This window comes from Sphaeramia orbicularis, chromosome 3 (assembly GCF_902148855.1).
Source record: "Sphaeramia orbicularis chromosome 3, fSphaOr1.1, whole genome shotgun sequence".
Classification (NCBI taxonomy): Eukaryota; Metazoa; Chordata; class Actinopteri; order Kurtiformes; family Apogonidae; genus Sphaeramia; species Sphaeramia orbicularis.
The window spans coordinates 3,989,427-4,009,111 of NC_043959.1; the positions used below are offsets into that span (position 1 = coordinate 3,989,427).

The 19,685-nt window shown below is 38.2% G+C and overlaps 1 protein-coding gene across 1 annotated transcript; it reads left to right on the top strand.

Moving 5' to 3' along the window:
* The first annotated feature begins 467 nt into the window (after positions 1-467).
* On the top strand, positions 468-19,530 carry taldo1 (transaldolase 1). The gene is made up of 8 exons (XM_030128522.1): positions 468-628; positions 7,222-7,345; positions 7,779-7,886; positions 9,134-9,265; positions 12,595-12,770; positions 15,568-15,765; positions 18,889-19,034; positions 19,126-19,530. The coding sequence occupies exons 1-8, from the start codon at positions 529-531 to the stop codon at positions 19,156-19,158; spliced, it is 1,017 nt and encodes a 338-aa protein (XP_029984382.1). The 5' UTR covers positions 468-528; the 3' UTR covers positions 19,159-19,530.
* Positions 19,531-19,685: the final 155 nt, after the last annotated feature.

Here is a 19,685-nt window from a genome sequence, read left to right on the forward strand (position 1 = left end):
GGGAATAATATTTCACAGATGTGGATTTATTATGTAACTTTTTTCTGTCAGGTCCTATAGTTTTCTTTTAACCTCCTGAGATCCAGTAATGCATTTTTGTCCTCTTTGATGGACAAGATTTTTACAGCAGTAAATTTTGAAAGTGTGAATGTTTCTGCATAAATGTAAAATGGAATATGGAGAGATGGAATTATGAATCTGTACAGAAATTTGATGATTTAACTTTCGTTATTCATAGTTTAGTTTAGTTTAGTTTAATTCACTCATCCATATATTCACAAACTAAGCAAATCTCCATGTATTTTCTAGATATTTAAACATAATTATATCATATTTAACGAGGTTTAATGACTAAAAATGTGGACATTCACTTTTGATGCACGAGACAGGTTTTCTTGCAGCCCACGTGCTCCGTCCGCGCGTCCCCGCTGACTACTTCCTCTTCGGCTGCGCGTCCTCGTCTCCGTCAGACATTCCTCTTTCGCTCACGTGTTTTCTGTGTATAAAAGGGCTCAGTCTGCTCACATCATGACCAGTGTGTCACCAGATAAACGGCGAAAGATGGAGTCTGCACTGAACCAGCTGAAGAAGCACACCGTGGTTGTGGCAGACACTGGGGATTTTAACGGTAAACCGCCGCTTTTATACCGTTACGTGCTAGCGTTAGCCTGTTAGCATGCTAATGCAGTGACCGGGAAGCGTCCAGCATTACTGTAATGTCAATGACCGGCGTGTCAATAAAACGTAGCCGTTAAAGTGGGCGAGTCACAGCATGCTAGCATCACTTTCATTCTGCGTGCAAGTGCTAGCTTGCTAACTATCTAGCTAACCGCTTTGCATGTGCCTTTAGACACTTTAATATCTATATGGTGGCAAGCCGATAATAAGATTAACGTCATTAACATTAGCTACTTAGCAGCTCTTGTGACAGAACGTGCTAGCTATCGCTAACTGGCAGTGACTTCTTACTGTTTACTACATAACTTTGTGGTGTTATGGGTTCTTGTTAATGGCTCCTGTGAGATTTATTATAGCTTCCTTATGTGTACAGGTTTAGGTTATTAGACCACAATGACATAGTCATGAAAAGTTGACGTTTCTTCATTAGCGTGAGTAAAACCTGGCAAAAAAACGCTTGGCACGTTTGTTTAAAAAGAATAAAATAACTGCACTTAAATTCGTACCAACAAAAATCCAATATTCTCAATAACAATTAACAGGCTGGTAACTGAGGGGCTGATGTTGAAAAGCAACTAGAAATGATACTAAGAAGTTACCATGTCAAAAGGTCCTTTGAAGAAATGATATACTGTAATACAAACCTGTGTGTGTGTGTGTGTGTGTGTGTGTGTGTGTGTGTGTGTGTGTGTGTGTGTTAGGGATGGATGGATCAGTGTATCGCCGCAAACTACCAGTATTGACAGAGTGTGGTGCCAATAGGTTTCAAAGATTTTCAGTTCCACATGTTTATTTAGACATTTACTCATTTGACTTAGAGTTTTAGTCCAACGGGTATCAGGTTTCTCAGACAGGTATAATGTTTAGTATAATGTTAGAATCAAAAGTTTGAGGGGAAGGGATTCTATCTATAGATTAATCACTATTTTGTGGTCCAAACTAGTTTCATGTTGCCCGTTATTAAATTCACTATCAGCTGCCACATCCAGTTTTTCTTTTAAAGTATATAACCTGACAACACATTAATATTAAAGGGGTGATGTATTGCAAGCCACTCATTAAATTCTTTTTGATATTTGAGTTTTGGCCCTTGTGTTTATATAAGTTGTGTGGGTTTCTAACTGAATTAAAAACAGTTCACCCAGAGTTTATAAGCAGCTAGATAAAAATGCCTTTTTACTTCCTTGTGTGTCATCATGCCACAAAAAGAAAGGGCCACACTTCCCAAAACATATGAATGAGGAACATTGTGTTGTAGTAACATTACAATAACTGTGACGCAAGCCACACAGTTCCTCCTCCACTCCTTGCAGACTCAGGATGACATGACAGAACTGGTTGTGACTGTGCACTCAGGCTTGACATTGAGGAGCTGCTTACGTTCCTCTCATTGACCCACGAGGGCAGTGTGGTTATATTTAAACTTTTCATGTGTTTGTTAATTGTTTTTTCAATTGCTCAGCTGATCTGTCAGCTTCATTTTGCAGTCTATTGATTATATGTTTAGGCTGTGAAAATATATACATTAACAAGTACATGTATGGTTTTTATAAACCAAGTTTGTGTTAAAATCCAAGCTGAAATGGAAAACAGGTTGTGACTTGCTCTCTTTGTCAAGTCTAATTAACTTTTTAATTAAAGTTTTGAGTAGATGGCACATTCACCACAGCATAAATCAGTTTTGTGTTACAGTTGAGAGTTATACGGTACGCTTATAGGTTTAGACAAAGACACTTAAGTCTAAGGACTGAAACAGGCCACGTGGAGCAAAAAGGAGTTTGACGGGTACATTTTATCATTATGATATAATACTTTTCATGGCCACATTGAATAATTTTGCTGATATTTGTATAGCTTTGGTTTGACAAAGTTGCAAATTAGTTTTTTAGAATTTTTAAAAAGGATTTGTCGATTTTTATTTTGGGCAGGACAAAATGTTCTCTCTACCATATGAAATAATAGACGGCCAACACAGAATGCATCTCCACAGAATTGGCTAGTTTATTCTCTAAATCACACCAATAAATGGTCTTCAGTTCTTTGTATTTTTTTTTTCTTTAAACTCCTAAGACCCAGCTATGGGTTTTCCATCCACATTTGTGGACAAGACTTTCACAACTTCATACAAAAAAAGAAAACTGTCCACCACAAAGGACATTCCATAAAAAATTAAAAACTGCATCTGAAAAAATTGTTGCATCATGATGTTTCCAATTTAGGCAATTATTTAATAAAAAACAAAAAAGCTTGTACTTTGCTGACATTTCCTGGGTCTTAGGAGGTTATACCTGTTCTTGTGTTAAGTAGTGATACTTTGGTATTTGGATACTTAATACTTAACTTCAGTAATGTGTTTTGCACGTTGCAGTTGTTTTAGCTGAAATCCCTTCATTGTTTGGTTGTTTGAAATATTTCACATCAGCTGATGGTTTGTTGTCTGGGTTCTGTGACCTGTTTCTTCTGCCTGAAAGCTTTTTCAGCAGTTGCAAAGCTAAAAGAGTATTCAATTCTAACACACAGAGAGAGGAAGAGAATAACAAAAGAAACTTGTCAAAGATCAGGATTTAACATTAGTATTGATTTTACATTGTTTTTCCCTAGACTTTAGTGTTTTTATTTATTTTTTTTTGTTTTAAACTGACCTTGTAGCAGGTATCTATTATCTTCATCTGTGTGACAGTGCTGTTTGCCTGAAAACATCCTCTGCATCAACTACACTACAAACAAAAAGTTAAGGATTTTTTATAAAGTTTTGGGCTTTTTTTTTTCAGTTGGGATTCTTCCACAGCGTTTTTTACTTTTTTGTGTGTGAATTGAATTGAAACACATTTTTTTAATGACCAGACATAGTTTTATTTACAAATGATAAAAATAACCCCCCCAAAATTTAAATATCCCTAACTTTTTTTTTTGTAGTGTATGTTTAATGTCTGGACCTTATTGAATACATCAGTCATTACTGCTGCTAAAACAAACAATCAGATGCTGATAAGAACAGAAGCTACTCAAGATTTACACTCCTAAAAAGGCCTGGATTGTGTAACACTAGTCATTAATTGGTGTAAATGACACAGAAGTGCCTGTGTTTCTCATATGAACCTAATACAAGGAAGTTTGTTAAGTAAAGCTGGTGTAAGGCAACACTGTTGCTTAACATAGGTATGTGTTGAAAGCAGTTTAACAGAAAATGGGCTCAGTGAAAATCTAAACAGTTTGACTTTGTAACTAACCTGTGAAGTTAATGACATTTTAAGGAGGAAATGTATTAAAATATTCCTCGCTCCAGTTTTAAAGGGGTCATGTTTTGCTAATCCCACTTTTATTAGTCTTTGGTACCTTTTTTATTTGTGTATTTGGGGACCCTAGCAGTTCAAAAAGTTTGAATTTGAACCCTCCAGGTGCTGCAAAGCTATCTTTATGTTAATTCCAGCAAAAATCGAGTGGATTTCTACAACCCGGTCCAATTCCGGCTTAATTTGTTAAGTTTTATGACTAGTTACGTCACAACATTTGCACATATAAGGTTAAGACTTCTGACGAACATTTCTCCGAGTACAACATAGTTGTTTATCAGCAGCAGCGGTTGTAGTAAAAACTGAAAATATGTCCAAACTTCAAGCTGATTACCTAAACTGTTCAGTTGTTGGTTGTGTTAACAAACACGAGCGGCTGAAAGGAACAGAAAGCATGGTCAACAGCCTGGAGGGGGTGGGGCGTGAAGTGGCTCATTTGGATTTAAAGGGCCAGCGCTCAAAACGACCTGTCTCATGTCATTAGTCAGAAATGGGGTTGAAGATGGACCTGTGGAGTTTGATTTATGAAGAATTCAAACCCAAGCAGAGCATGTACAGTTTATGTAGACCACAGAGAAATGTTTTAAAATGCATAATTCCATTTACAAAAGCAAAATATCACTTCTTTAAGTGAGACATGAATATATTCAGACTATAATCTGCTCAACACTGTAACTGAAAATCAGTCACAACTCTTACCAGTAAAATTGCGCACACACTTCTGACTTGAGTGTTTCAGAACAATTGATTGCATATGACACTAATATGATATGATGTCCATTAAAGTACATCCTTCAGTATTAAATCTAGAGGGTAGCTATTATATTGAAGTAGATAACTGGCTAAACAGTGGGAAATTTACTGTAATTATCACTAGACTTTTAAATAACTGTTGAACTCTGAACAACAACAACAACAACAACAACCACAACACCACCACTCAGGGTTCCGATGCAAATATGGAATTTCATTTCATAAATTTCCAGGTCCTAGAAAGTATGGAAAATGGAAACAAATGTATGAAAAAATATTCATGTTTCCAAGACTGTTATCACTGTTCTATTTTCTAAAACATAAAATTATGAATATCTAAAAAAAGAAAAGGATCAATCTGTTTTTTTAAGGCACTTACTAGTGCAGCTGTAATGTTTGTGTGAGAGCTCATACAGTAGGCTACACGTCCCAGAAAACATTTGGGCAGATTGACAAGTTGAATGCCCAGCCTTCTGATCTTATCTTCCTCCAACCCATTTCAAGGCCCGCCCAGGTCTTGTCAAGTTTCGCTGCTGCTTTCACAGGCTGGTGATGTCCACACACTGTTTGTGAGTGAGCTATTCAACATGCCTTGTATGATCATTGGCAGAATTCATAGTGAGTAGATGTAAATTCTCTGACAACTGTCTCATAAATCCCAAATATAAAGACTGGTTGGCTGGTTGGAATTTTTTTACCAAGACATCTGGAAATTAGGGTCTGGAAAAAGTATGGAATTTTGAAATGTCAAATATGTAGGAACCCTGAATACTAATAATGAGCCGATTGCTAAACATTACACAAAGCAATGAATGATTAAATCTGTAACTCCTCATCAAACTGCGTGAATCCAAGTGATTCTAGATGCACATTTTATGTTTTTCACTTATTTTCCTATCAACACCAACAATAAAAATTGAAAAGCCTGATACTAGTCACCAGATGCCATCTGAGCCATGCTCAGCTGATGCCAGTAGTTATCATGTAATCAATGCTGATTAACTGAATAACCCAATGAATCTACCTCTGTAGTAAAGCCTTGTGTTTATGTTTATTTAGCAGCTGACAAATGTTTCTACCTACTTTTCCTTATGGTTGTGGTCATTAAATTGATACTGCTTAACTATTGAATCATAAGGACAGAACTCTGCTGTACTTTGTTTATTTGTGTATATTAACCTTCATATTAAAAGTTTCTGTTCCATCTGTTCTCAAATCATAAATCCTGTTACATGCAACTTGTAAAGGGTTCCACAGTTTACAGGTTATATGGAACCTTTAATTTGTGCTTTAAACATCTCGTCATAACCGTGTGCCCAGAAGTACTCCTGTATTAACAGAAAAACATTGTTAGGAACGTTTGCTAAACTATTAAAACTGTGTCACATTGTCATAATTTAAACCCCTCATGTGAATAAAAACTATAGATTGCAAGCATCGAGTCAAACCCCACTGACCCGCAGAAGGTCGTCTAAATTACTGTGGGATGACAGATAACAAGCTGCAGAACAGAGGGAGGCTTTGTTCTGTCTGATGCTGAAGCTCAGGGAATGATTTGACATTTGAGTTCTGACCAGATCCACTGTTAAAAGACTCTGCCATTGATGCATTTCCAGTTTCTACATATGCATCTCCATTTTCAGTCCTGTAAACTAGAATGGTAACATTCATGTAAACGATTAGCATCTTAAAGTTAAATAAGTAGTTGATTGAATACAGACACTGAACTTGGGCTAAAGAGTTTGTTTTTTTTTTTTTCCCCAGAATATTACAACATATTGTCATAATCAGCAGATTGACATGTATTGATCCAAGTTTATTCTTATTTGATAATTTCATGATGTTGTTCTTCTGTGTGTTGTTGGGATCATTAAGAAGTTGGGGGGGGGGGGCTGGAAAACTCCAGCAATGTGGAACTTTTGAAGACTTTGCTCCTAAGTTCACTTAAAATTATCAGCAGCCAAGCACACAGCAGGTTTAAAGATTTCAGTGTAGACATTCAGTATTATCTTTACAGGCATGTGATCACATAACATACTCAAATTCATGTATACTTGTCCAGTTACTCTGACCGCCATTGCTGTGGAGGTTACGTTAGTGCTTTAGTCCTGTAGGTGGCGCTATCTTCCATCTGGCACTAAAAGAAAAGTAATCTGAAAATTATCACCTCCACCAAGGAGGTTATGTTTTTGCCAGCATTGGTTTGTCTGTCTGTGTGCAAGATAACTCAAAAAGTTATGGATGGATTTGGATGAAAATTTCAGGAAATGTTGATACTGGCACAAGGAACAAATGATTAAATAAATTTTGGTGGTGATCGGGGCCGGGGGGGGGCACTGATCTGCCTTGGCGGAGGTTTGTGCTCTCTGAGTGCTTTTCTAGTTCCCAATGTTTCTAAGGCAGTTTACTAAATATCCCAGACCCATTCTAGTATTTTTAATTTCATTTAGTTCGGATATTGATAAATAAAAGTCAGTTTTTTTTTTTCTTGTTGCAGCCATTGACGAGTACAAGCCCCAGGATGCCACCACTAACCCATCTCTCATCCTGGCTGCCGCTAAGATGCCAGCCTACCAGTCCCTGTTGGACCAGGCCATTAAATACGGCATCGCCAATGGCGGGTAAGAGCCACTTAAACTGAGTCCTTAAACATTTAAGAACCATTCTGTAGTTTAATACCCATTGGATTTTAACTTTAACAGTAGTTTTTTGGTTTTTTTTTTTACAAAGAGGGAACTTTGTGGTTTAGAAGGTTGCACAGTGCTTATGTCTTGACAAATGTTCACTGTATATATGGCACATGGTTCATTCAAATGGGCTGAAATTTTAGCTTAAAAATAAAACCTTTGTTTTACATGTATGTAAGTGTTACTTGTTGAGTTTTTGAAGAGCATTTTTAAAGACACAATAATCTATTCAGTGTGGTTGCAAACTGACCTCCTGAACAGATTTCAGACTTGGTTGTGCGGAATTTTTTAGCAATTGGCAGTGATACTTATTCCAGTTTGACGTGATCATGGCATCAAACTGCTTTACTGTTCCCTGTTTCTTCAGAACTGATGAGGAGCAGGTTGCCAACACCATGGACAAGCTGTTTGTCAGTTTTGGCCTTGAGATTCTTAAGAAAGTCCCAGGCAGAGTCTCTACTGAGGTGGATGCCAGGTGAGTATGAACATGTAGATTATGACGGTACATAGGGATGGGAATCAAGAACCGGTTCTTTAAAAAGAACCGGTTCTTTAAAAAGAACCGGTTCCCAGTAGCTCAATTCCTTGGAATCGTTTGCCTGCCTGCTTAACGATTCTGCTTATCGATTCTGCCTTCGTTGTGCATGCGCAATGACGTCACACGTACGCTGCATTGTTTTGGTCAGAACGTAGCCAACATGGCATTGAGGCAGAAACGGTCTAAAAAGATGACACCAGGTCCACTTACATCCATGTCTTCAAAAGGGTAGAATCCCTCCAATATTTTCAAACATTTGTCCACAGCATGTTACTCATTTACAGGAATGTCATGTATTTGATGCTCTACTTAGCGGCGCTTGTGAATGTAGCTGCAGAATGAACAGTGGGCCGGTTGCGGTGCGGGCAACAAACGTCGTAACTCCTCAAATACAAGTTTCCGAAGGGAAGAAGGGAAAGGAAATGAGGTGCACAACAACAGGAGACAAGCCGAGCTGAGTTGAACCAGTTCCACGAAGTAGAAATGTGGCAATAGAGGAATTAGTAAAACGTCTTTAGTTTCACTTTCACTGCACCCCCCCCCCCACCCGAACCGGGCCCGGCATCATCTGTTATTATTATTTGTACATACTGTATTTGTTATATTTTCTATGCAGAGATGGAAATATAAAAGACAGTTAATGCAAACACACACGTTAGTACTCTTTTATTCCCTCACTCAATGAGAATCGATAAGAGAATCAATAAGGAATCGGATCGATAGGCAATATCGATAATGGAATCGGAATTGTTAAATTCTTAATGATTCCCATCCCTAACGGTACATTGGTTATTTTTAAGGCATGTCATTACCACCACCACCACCACCCCCACACACACACACACACACACACACACACACACACACACACACACGCACACATAATTAAAATCAGACTCAAACCTATAGCACTACATTTGTAAAAGTGAAAAAGCTGCTGGTTAGAAAACTGGACTGACTTGAATCTGTTGTCACTGTAAAATCACGTACAAGATAGAAGTTTATTTCTCTCTGTATGGTCCATAAACAAAATGATCATGTTTGGCTTGTACCCATGGTCTAAAATGTGTAACAGGAATTTAAATTGAACAGTTAATTAAATAATTCATGCAAGTGCATGTTAACACAAAAATTGTCTAGTTTGGATCTAAAAGTTTCATGTTTGTTACTTTGACATCCAACAGACTGTCTTTTGATAAAGATGTGATGGTTGCCAAGGCTCTGAGGCTCATTGCTCTGTACGAAGAGGCAGGAATCAGTAAGGAGAGGGTCCTTATCAAACTGTCATCAACATGGGAAGGAATCCAGGCCGGGAAGTGAGTATTATGTTGGTTTTTCTTTTTACTGTCTCTTTCCATATTATTTAGCATCACGTAGTATTTAAAATGAAGTCTGACATTTGGACTGCTGTTTGGTCACCATCAGGTCTGATCACTTTGATTTAGAACACTAGATTGTATTTCACTTTGTCACCAGTAGGGGGCAGCCCTCTTGAAATATACTAGCTGATGATATGAGTTGTTTGCTTCAGTAACTCCTACAGATGAACAAGCTAACAGCAGAGACAAACGCATGATTTACCTCAGTGCTATTTGTTTCAGGTTATCTTTAAGCTATAAAACCACTTGACTGAACTGATGGACTTGGGGTTAGGGTTAGATAAAATAATTCCACAGACTCAATAAAACCCACTACCTGTACAATTTGAGTACGTCTGACCTCTTGCAATCCTCAGTTATAGCATCAGAGCAAGCGCTTTAAAATGCACATTTTATTTTCCAAACAAGATTAACACAAATGTAAAATCAAACGGTGTAACGGTGTTTTTGAGCCCAAAGACAAACTAATGAATACAAAGATAGTATCTGGATCTGGATTTTATTTGAAGCTGCACATGTATGTTTCATCCAGAATGGAAATGTGAAGGTGCATTCTGCAGAAGCATGTCTTCCATCATTTTCTGGGTATTCATAGATTAGTCTCTAAATAAAATGATTTCTTGCAGTCATTCAGTGTTTCCTCTAGTCTTGCATCCTTGTTCATTTTGTTCATACTATAATAATAATGATGATGATGATGATGATAATGATAATAATAATAATAATAATAATAATAATAACTAGAAAAGCACTCAGTGAGCGTAGACCTCCGCCAAGGCAGATCAGCCCCCCCCCCCCCCCCCCCCCCATCACCACCAAAATTTAATCATGTGTTCCTTGTGCCAGTGTCAAAATTTCCTGAAATTTTCATCCAAATCCATCCTTAACTTTTTGAGTTATCTCGCACGCGGACAGACAGACAGACAGACAAACCAACGCTGGCAAAAACATAACCTCCTTGGCGGAGGTAATAATAAGGTGCTTTTCAGTCAGTATAGTTCTTTATTATTTATTCAAGAACTTTTCTGTTCTCCTCTATTTAGCTGTCTATCTTATTTAGCAGCTGGCTAACTATTTTATCCATCAAGTTATCTGTTATCCCTCTGACTATGCCTGTTTGTGTCTAGTGTGTTTATTTTCTAACTTACTACTTACCAAGATCAGTCTTGTACAGCCAGGGTGAGTATTTTGCCTCTGTCAGCCAAGCTGGATCAAAACTGGTCATCCTGTGGTGACTTGACTGAGGCAGTGATTAGACGACGTGAACCAAAAACGCAAAAGTGGCATTGTGTTCTCGTTTTTAATTCTGTATTCAGACATGCATTTTGGGGGGTGGGGGTTTGCATGCAGATGGACACACAAAAATATGTGAAACTTCCTACTTATCAATGTAGTATGCACGCCAGGTCAGTGCCTGCAGCTGTATGACCGTACTAGGGAGGTGCGTATCGATCCAGAAATAGCGATACTTCCGATCTAGACTTGTGTTTTTTAGAATCAGTCTTCACATCAAAATATTGATCCTAAGTCCCCTTTCAAAAGAAATATTAATACTTTCATGACACCGAATCTGTAATGAATTCTAAAAAACGTGAAATCTGTAGTCAATATTTGTATAGGATATAGGACTACTTTTCCTTCGGGCTCTTTACTCATGCTTGGCACTCGTGCACTGATAAGCGCACACACGGCAGCAGCCCTGTCAGTCACAATATCGCAGGGGAGAATGAAAGAGGCTGCAGTATGGCAGACACAAAAAGAAGCATCGTTTGGAGTTATTTCACTTCAGTAAACTCAAATGAAGCAACATGTGGCTTGTGTCGAAAGTCTGTGAGGTATTGTGGCAACATCACAAATCTGAACAAACACTTGAAGATGAACCACATAGAAGAGCATGACGAGTTACAGCAGAGGTGAATAGAGGAGTGTGAGAGAGGGAGCGCAGGGAAACGCCCCCACACCTGCCACCTGACTGAGACAGACCTCTATGAAGGAAGCCCTTCTGAGAGGCAGGCAGTATGGCAATATCCAGGTCTGTAGTGAAAATACATCAGTGCATCACAAGCATATACATTTAGGTTACATAAATTTGCTTAAAATAAAATTATGCATTTTGTCAATTTTGCATTTTTTATTATTATTTCAGCGGTTAGTTGGGGGGGGGGGGGGTTTGCCTTCTTGAACAATATGTTGTAAATTAAACTTGTATTCTTGCCATCATCTTAACGCAGTTCACTGTCACTTTTTTCAAATGTTGGATAATGTCTTGTGTAATTAAACTCTATTACTTAAATGGCACATTTCAAGTAAACCTGTAGCTATTTAGTCTATTGTTGGTTGTATGTGAGTTTGCTAATTCTTATACAGAGGTATAAAATACATTTTTCATAATTACATTCACAAATGTTAATTTTTAAAGTCATCATTTTCATATACCAAAGTAGACCTCTAAAAGTATCTATTGGTATCGGGATATTAGCCCTGGTATTGGATCGAAAGGAAAAATAGTAGTGTCTCACATCCGTAGTCTGTACGCCCTGTGCATACTGAGCGACATTAGAGACAGTGAGATAGTCATGTAACTGGGAGCTGATGTAGAGCCTTAGTTAGAACTGGATCTGAGGTCCAAGGGGCTGTGCCCATCTGGATCTGAGGTCCAAGGGGCTGTGCCCATCTGTGAGCGACCAGCCAGGGCTGTGCTGGTCTGCGTTCTTGGGGGGTTGGGGGGGGGGCTAATACAATTGTAGGGGAAACACTGAGTCATTATTATGTGGGAGGGTCCTGACACATTTTACAAAACAGGCAGTTTTGGATTATTTGTGGTGATTTTTTTTTTTTTTTTTTTTTTTTTTTTTTCTTTTTTTCAGTGTTTGTTTAGTGTCCAATGAGGTAGAAGAACACAAATATTTTATTCTCAGCAGGATATTATGTTGCAAAGTTTACAACACCATTGTTCTGAGGAGATGCCCTGTGACTAACAGATCACAACAGCGTATGTTGGTATAATATGACAGTATCTCAGTTCCACTGCAGAACGTTGACCCCCTGGGCAAATTGTGATGACATTTTCAGAATAAGTTCAAGCAGTTCATGGCCAAAAGAAAAAAACACTAAATGAATAAATATCTAACATTTTTTTGGGGTGGAAAAAATGTGTCTGAGTTCATAAATTAACCCAGCTGTCAGAGCTCTACCCAGTTATGTGACCAAACCACTCAAAGTGTAGAATTCAATGTTAATCCAAGTTTTTGTGTTTGTTTGAACAGAGAACTGGAGGAGAAACATGGTGTCCACTGCAACATGACACTGCTGTTCTCCTTTGCTCAGGCAGTGGCTTGTGCAGAAGCAAATGTGACGCTAATCTCTCCATTTGTTGGACGCATCCTTGACTGGCACAAGGAGAATACAGACCGCAAAAGCTACGAGCCTCATGAAGACCCAGGTATTCAGCGCAGTCTTAGTTCAGTAGAGTTTAGTGGATTGCATCTTTGATTTCATCATATTGCATAAAAAGGCAGAACCAGTAACTGCTAAAAAAATCCCTAACACTGAATATTTTTGCATTTAAAGCTCAAGTGTAGGTTTGAGTTTTTGTCACTTGAAACCAAAAAACCCCAAATGCTTTCAGGTATATTTCTTCTTCCAGATATTAGAACTTTAGTGACAGTGGTGGCCTATAACTTCTGCTTCTTTAATCATCTAATAAAAAATTTATTGGATTATTTGATAGTCCGTAATGATACAAGGATTCATAAAAATGTTGAAATTCATTGTCCAATGATTGTTCATGAACTTGCTGTAAACTTCTGTTTGCATCCATCCACCAGAAAGGTATGTGCATTGAGTCCATTCATGTGACTGTAAAATCCAATAATAGGGAGTAATCAGGTAATTGTAATAATCAGATCTGAAACTGCACATGTGATAATAGAAAAATCTTGTTTTAGATGTTTCAGTCCATTATTGGACTTCTTTCAGAGTGCATATGTACGTAGTTACGGTAGAATCAAACTTCTTATTGTCTCCACTTACATTTGACTGTCACTTCCGCTTTCTGTAATTTAATTGTTTTTGCACATGTGCAGATGTAGAAGAATGAAATAAATCAGATTAGCAGGTGTACATGCACAAAGACATGCATGCTGTTAACTGATGTAAACAGTATAATGTGATTTATGTGATCACTAATAATCTGATAATGGATTAGATTTGGATAACTCCAGACATCAGATAGTGATCAGAGTATTAGAGTGGATGATGATTCATATCCATTACTGAGGATGAAAGCAGTTACACTTATGAACACAGTGAAATTTTAAACTTGAAAGGGTCTATATTTGACATCCCTACTGTCAGCCCAGCGTAGAATGGCTTAAAACTGACCCTGGGGGAAAATTCAAGGAACCATAAAGTTGTGGCTATATATATATATATATATATATATATATATATATATATATATATATATATATATATATATATATATATATATATATATATTTTATTATTATTAATAATAATAATAATAATAATAATAATAATAATAATAATAATAATAATAAAAATATATATATATGTGTATGTGTATATATATATATATATATATATATATATATATATATATATATATTTATTATTATTATTATTATTATTATTAATAATAATAATAATAATGATAATAATAATAAAAATAAATAAATATATATATATATATATATATATATATATATATATATATATATATATATATGTTATTATTTTTATTTTTTTTAAGTTTATTAGATCCAACCTCCTTTAGAGGCTTTCAGGTGCTGTCTAAGCTCTGAAATGATATTATATACATTTATTATATTGAGCTGAATTATGTTATGACAGTGTGTGTTTTATTGACCATTTGTTTCTGCTTTTGTACTGTACTTCATTGTGTACTGTGTTTAGGTTAGGGTTGTAAATGTGCCATTATTTTATGTAGGTATTTTAAAGCTAAATTTTAGACTTATATTTTACTTAATTTTTTAAATTAGCCTTAGATTTTAGTCGATTTTAATGTATTCATTTATTTATTAGTTATTACCTCCGCCAAGGAGGTTATGTTTTTGCCAGGGTTTCTTTGTTTGTTTGTTTGTCTGTCCGTTAGTGTGCAACATAACTCAAAAAGTTATGGACAGATTTTGATGAAATTTTCAGGGTTTGTTGGAAATGGGATAAGGAAGAAATGATTAAATTTTGGGGGTGATCGGGGGTGAGGGGGCCCACGGGGGGGGGGCGCAGACCAGAAAATTTAATCAAAATCTGTCCATAACTTTTTGAGTTATGTTGCACACTAACGGACAGACAAACAAACAAACAGACAGACAAACAAACCCTGGCAAAAACATAACCTCTTTGGCGTGGGGGGGCCCACTGGGGGGGCCACTGATCAGCCTTGGCGGAGGTCTGGGCTCTGAGTGCTTCTAGTTTATTCTACATTGCTATGGCTAATACGGGTCCTCAGTAACTATTTTCATTCTTTCTATGTGATGGCATGATGAATAAACTCCTTTGAATTTGGGTCTACAACTTCACTAAACACATTTTCATGGTCTGTGCCAGCAGATCCACACAAAGTATTACAGTTCTATGCAACAGATTGCTTTGTCCCTGATTTCTCCGTTACTTTCCCACTGCTGTTTCTTTCGTGCATCACAGCACTAAAGGAGTTGCCACACAATATTTTCCCCATTATCACATGATCATCGACGGTGTTTTTCTTTTCTTTTGCAAACAATCCACATTACAAAAGGGCACAAACAAGTTCCTGTTGTGAACTATTATGAAACACAGTCTCAGGGCAGGGTGGTGCCCCCTGCTGTCAGACTGTCATTCAGAAGTATGTCCATTATAGCCTGGGTGATGGAACTGAAATGAGCTGAGCTGTGCTGTTGGCGGAAGTTCAGCTGAACTCCACAGATTGAAACCAACCTAGTGTAATGGTCTCCTTTTTTTTGGCCTCCCATTTTGTTGTGTAGCCCAACAAAAATAGAGCTTTGGTTTAATTTTTCAGCTCTGGAAAAACCATGACATTAAGTAAAATCATTAAATGTGTTGGAAAAGTTACTAAATTTAGGCATGTAAACTCTTTATCGGTGAAAATCTACCATTTTGTGAGTAGTTTGTAGGTCTTCCGGTTTTGGATAAAAAGAATGGCTCTTTCAATCTGCTTTGCTTTATTGATTTTAAGTCCTTGGTCTTTTCTCTAGGTGTGCTGAGTGTGACCAAGATCTATAATTACTACAAAAAGTTTGGCTACAGCACGGTGGTAATGGGCGCCTCCTTCAGGAACATCGGGGAAGTGAAAGCACTGGCAGGCTGTGACCTCCTCACCATCTCCCCCGGTCTGTTGGCAGAACTCAGCCAGGACCACAGCGCTGTCCCAGAGATGCTCAATGTGGAGAAAGGTACCCACACTCACTCTGAATTCTCCCTCAATAACTGACTTCATTAAACTGAGCTTGGCTATAAGTAATAAAACAGATGTTTTCATACATAGGTAAACAAATTGCGGTTTGATGTCAAGTTGTTTTACTAAGTATAATCCAAATGATGCTTCAGTCTGGAGTCTTTTGTTTATCCACTAACCCTCATTCTGTTATCTAAAAGTGTAGTCATGGTGTTTGTACTCGTCGTTTTCTACTTATCCGTGTCTGGGTCGCGGGAGCAGCAGCTTTGACAGAGGAGCCCAGACAGCCCTCTCCCCAGCTACTTCCACCAGCTCTTCTCAGGGGAATCCTGAGGTGCTCCCATGCCACCTGAGAGATATAATCCCTCCAGCATGTCCTGGGTCTCCTCCCGGTTGAACACGCCTGAAACACCTCCCCAGAGAGGAGTCCGGGAGGCATTCTCACTAGATGCCTGAACCACCTCAACTGGCTCCTCTCAACATGGAGGAGCAGCGGCTCTACTCTGAGTCCCTCCTGGATGTCTGAGCTCCTCACCCTATCTCTAAGACTGAGCTCAGCCGCCCTGCGGATTAAACTCATTTTGGCCACTTGTACTGGTGACTTCATTCTTTCAGTCATTACCTAGAAACTCATGACCGTCATGAACTGTCACCTTACCGTGGTGGAGGAGTTTGAGAGCCCTAATGACCCTAGAAGCTATGTTGTCTGGGGCATTTTTCCCCTGGTAGGATCCCCCATGGCAGAATGGTCCTAGAGGAAGGGCAGGGCGAAAAACGGTTCAGAAGACCCTGATGCCAATAAATAACGAGGTCATGTACCCGGCCCAGAGGGTTACTGGGGCTCTGCCCTGGAGCCAGGCCTGGGGCAGGGGCCTGTGGGCGAGCGCCCGGTGGCTAGGCCTCTGCCCATGGGGTCCGGCTGGCCCAGCCCGAACTGAATGCATGGGCTCATCTCCCTGTGGGCCCACCACCCGCAGGGGGGAGCAGAAGGGGCTGGTGCATTGTGGATCGGACAGCAGACCAAGGCGAGGGCCTTAGCAGTCAATCCTTGGTTACGGAAACTGGCTTTTAGAACATGGCATTTGTGTTCATGTTAAACAACAATATTTTTCGTTTGTGTACACTAACATTCTGCAAAATGATTCAGAATATTATGAGTGTGACCAACACAATAAAAGCAGGTTCAGTTTGGAAGTTCTGAATTAACCCTCTGCTGACTGGAGCACGATTTGGCAAAGGCATGTGGGATACGCTGATATAATTCTGGTATTATGACAATTCTTTGGACATGTTTATGACTTTCAAACATACATTTAAACTTTATGAAGGACATCACAGGTATTTTGATCTGAGCAAAGAGTCAGCCTTTTCCAGAAAGTGTTTGGAAGAAGAAAAGGAGGCTGAACTCACGTTTCGCTCAGTGGAACATCTGCCACCAGTGGGAAAACTATTAAAACAAACCCTATTTTGTTTTAATAGAATAGCGCAGCTGCATGTAAATGACAATATTTTTGGAATATTCATTTTCACCTGCAATGTAAATGTCATTGCCATGTCACCTCCCTTCTCAATACTCAAGTTGTAGATCTTTGGGTCTTCACCTGGATTCCTCTCCTTGCATCTTAAGGCCCAGTTTTGCAAATGTTAAATACTCATGCATATACAGACACATTGTTCTGTCCATCCTCTGCAATCATTATGTCTGCATTTCTGTCCATTCTATGGGAACTTGTGGATGCGAATCCAAATGGAGCAGTACTACTGGAAATCGTGGGAGCAGTGTTGAGATATGGAGAGAATAATTTCCAGAAATGGTGGAAGTTTTTAAAAATCAGCTGTGTGAGCTGAGTTGTGACTGACATACTTACAACACCTAACATTCTCAATATAGATATTAGTAAAAGCTCCTCTGTCGTCACCGTGTTTATCATTGATCTTTGTCTTCCTTTTGGTCTTTGTCAGTGATGTTTACACTGATTGAAATGGATGTAGGCTACCTACTAACATATGTAAAGTGACCATAAATGGGCCTTAAGGTGATTTAGGAATGTCAGGCTTTTTTTTTTTCTCAACACAAGTTAGACTCTTTGAGGAATCAGCCATAGTGACATAATCACTGGGTCAGTCAAGGATGTGAAGGATGAGAAATTGAGAAGCGCCTAATGACAGACATGGTGGTGAAATAATTCTGTTGCACTGTAAGATGTAGTGGCATCTAATTTCAAAAGGCAATCAACAGTTGCTTCTAAAAACACACAAAACGCCACTGTTACTAACACGAGTACTTAAACTGTTCCCCACAACAACCTTACTGACTCATTTATTGTCAACAGAAAATACTTAAAGGTTGACAGGTTGTAGATATTGTGCAGTATAATTGTCTTTGCTAATGTGTGATGATTTTTGGATTAATTTTACTGTGTATGTTGCATTTAACTGCAATTCTGGTTAATCTGCATCGATGCATTATAGTCTAGAAAATCCTAATGTGTTTGTAGTGTTGCTGCCTATGTATCTCTAAATTCAACTTGGTATTATTTCAACAGGTTTCGCTACAGTAGATTTCAATTTTCTTTTCGCAACCAAATCTTTTTGGTGTGTTTTGTTTGTTTTTTTTCCCCACCCTTCCTTCATTTTACAGCTGCTTTTGTCATTTGAACTTGTTGAGTAAAGTAATTGACTGTTTTCCTTTGTTGCATGTGAGTAATGAACTCTGAGCCTTTTTAAGTCCGTTTCCATTTTAATCTTTTCCTTTGTATTCTTTCAAACAGACTTGTATTGTCTGTTATGAGAAGAAGTTTCCCTTTTGTATCAAGAAACAAATGTTTTAGCTTGACATCTGTTGGGTTTATTTGCGCCATTTAATATTCTACTTCTGTAAAGTGATGAGGATGCTGAAACCAAATATACTGTGCAGCCCTGAGTTTGTTTTTTGGAAAAACTCAGATAGTAAAATGAACAATTATCATTTTAACCATTGGCAGTTGGTTTGTTTTTTACTGTTTTTCTGTCCTTCTGAGCCTTTCGGTAAGAACTCTGAACTGTTCTCTTTAAGTGTTTGTTTATTTAACAGTGTGAAGTCTGGCCTATGTTTTCTCATGTTGATGGTCTGTTTTTACAGCGAAGTCTTGTGATTTGGAGAAGATTCACCTGGAAGAGAAGGACTTCCGCTGGCAACACAACGAGGACCGCATGGCTGTGGAGAAACTGTCTGACGGCATCCGCAAGTTCGCTGCTGATGCCATCAAACTGGAAACCATGATCAAAGTGAGTGTGTGGGGATTTTCTGCAAATGGTGTTCTCAAAAGCATTTTTATCTGACTTGTGTTTGTGCTTTTTGGCTGCTTTTTCTTTGAAGGAAAAAATCCTCAGTGTCAAGAATGGGCAGTAATAAAACAAGTTGGACAACCCCAGCAACACTGATGAAGTATGAGGACACCGCTTTCACTGTCCCCTACTCGATGAGCGTGGTTTTCGACCGACAGGAGGTGTCCCTGAATCTGAATCTGACCAAACTTCAGGGACCTTCCTCCTCAATGGGCATCTTTCCTCTTACGCTGGGACCGACTCAGTTTGTTCTGACCAAACATAAATCATGATTTATGCTAATGTGAGTGTGGAGTTGATGTAACAATATCTAATACTCACTAAAAACTTGACCAGAAAGGAAAATTAGTTACTTTGGCAAAATAAATGTCTTAAAGAGGCGGGGTTTAATCTGGAGTGGTATGATGTGACTACTGAAAAGGACCACGTTTAGGCAGGAAATGGCCATATTTTTGCTAGTAGCACTGTTTAAAATGAATTTAATAAACATCTGTACCATCATTCCTCATAAAGTTATATTTTGTGTTCAATAAATAAAAAAATCTCAGTCTTACATTTTACTTCTTCTGTGTTTAATTTTTTCTATAGTGT

What these genes read in the sequence shown, in the direction of transcription:
- taldo1 (XM_030128522.1), top strand. Translation starts at nt 529, where the DNA reads ATGACCAGTGTGTCACCAGATAAACGGCGAAAGATGGAGTCTGCACTG. An exon ending in CGAGCCTCATGAAGACCCAG is followed by an intron (nt 12,771 to 15,567) that starts GTATTCAGCGCA and finishes TCTTTTCTCTAG; the next exon opens with GTGTGCTGAGTGTGACCAAG. An exon ending in AACTGGAAACCATGATCAAA is followed by an intron (nt 19,035 to 19,125) that starts GTGAGTGTGTGG and finishes TTTTCTTTGAAG; the next exon opens with GAAAAAATCCTCAGTGTCAA.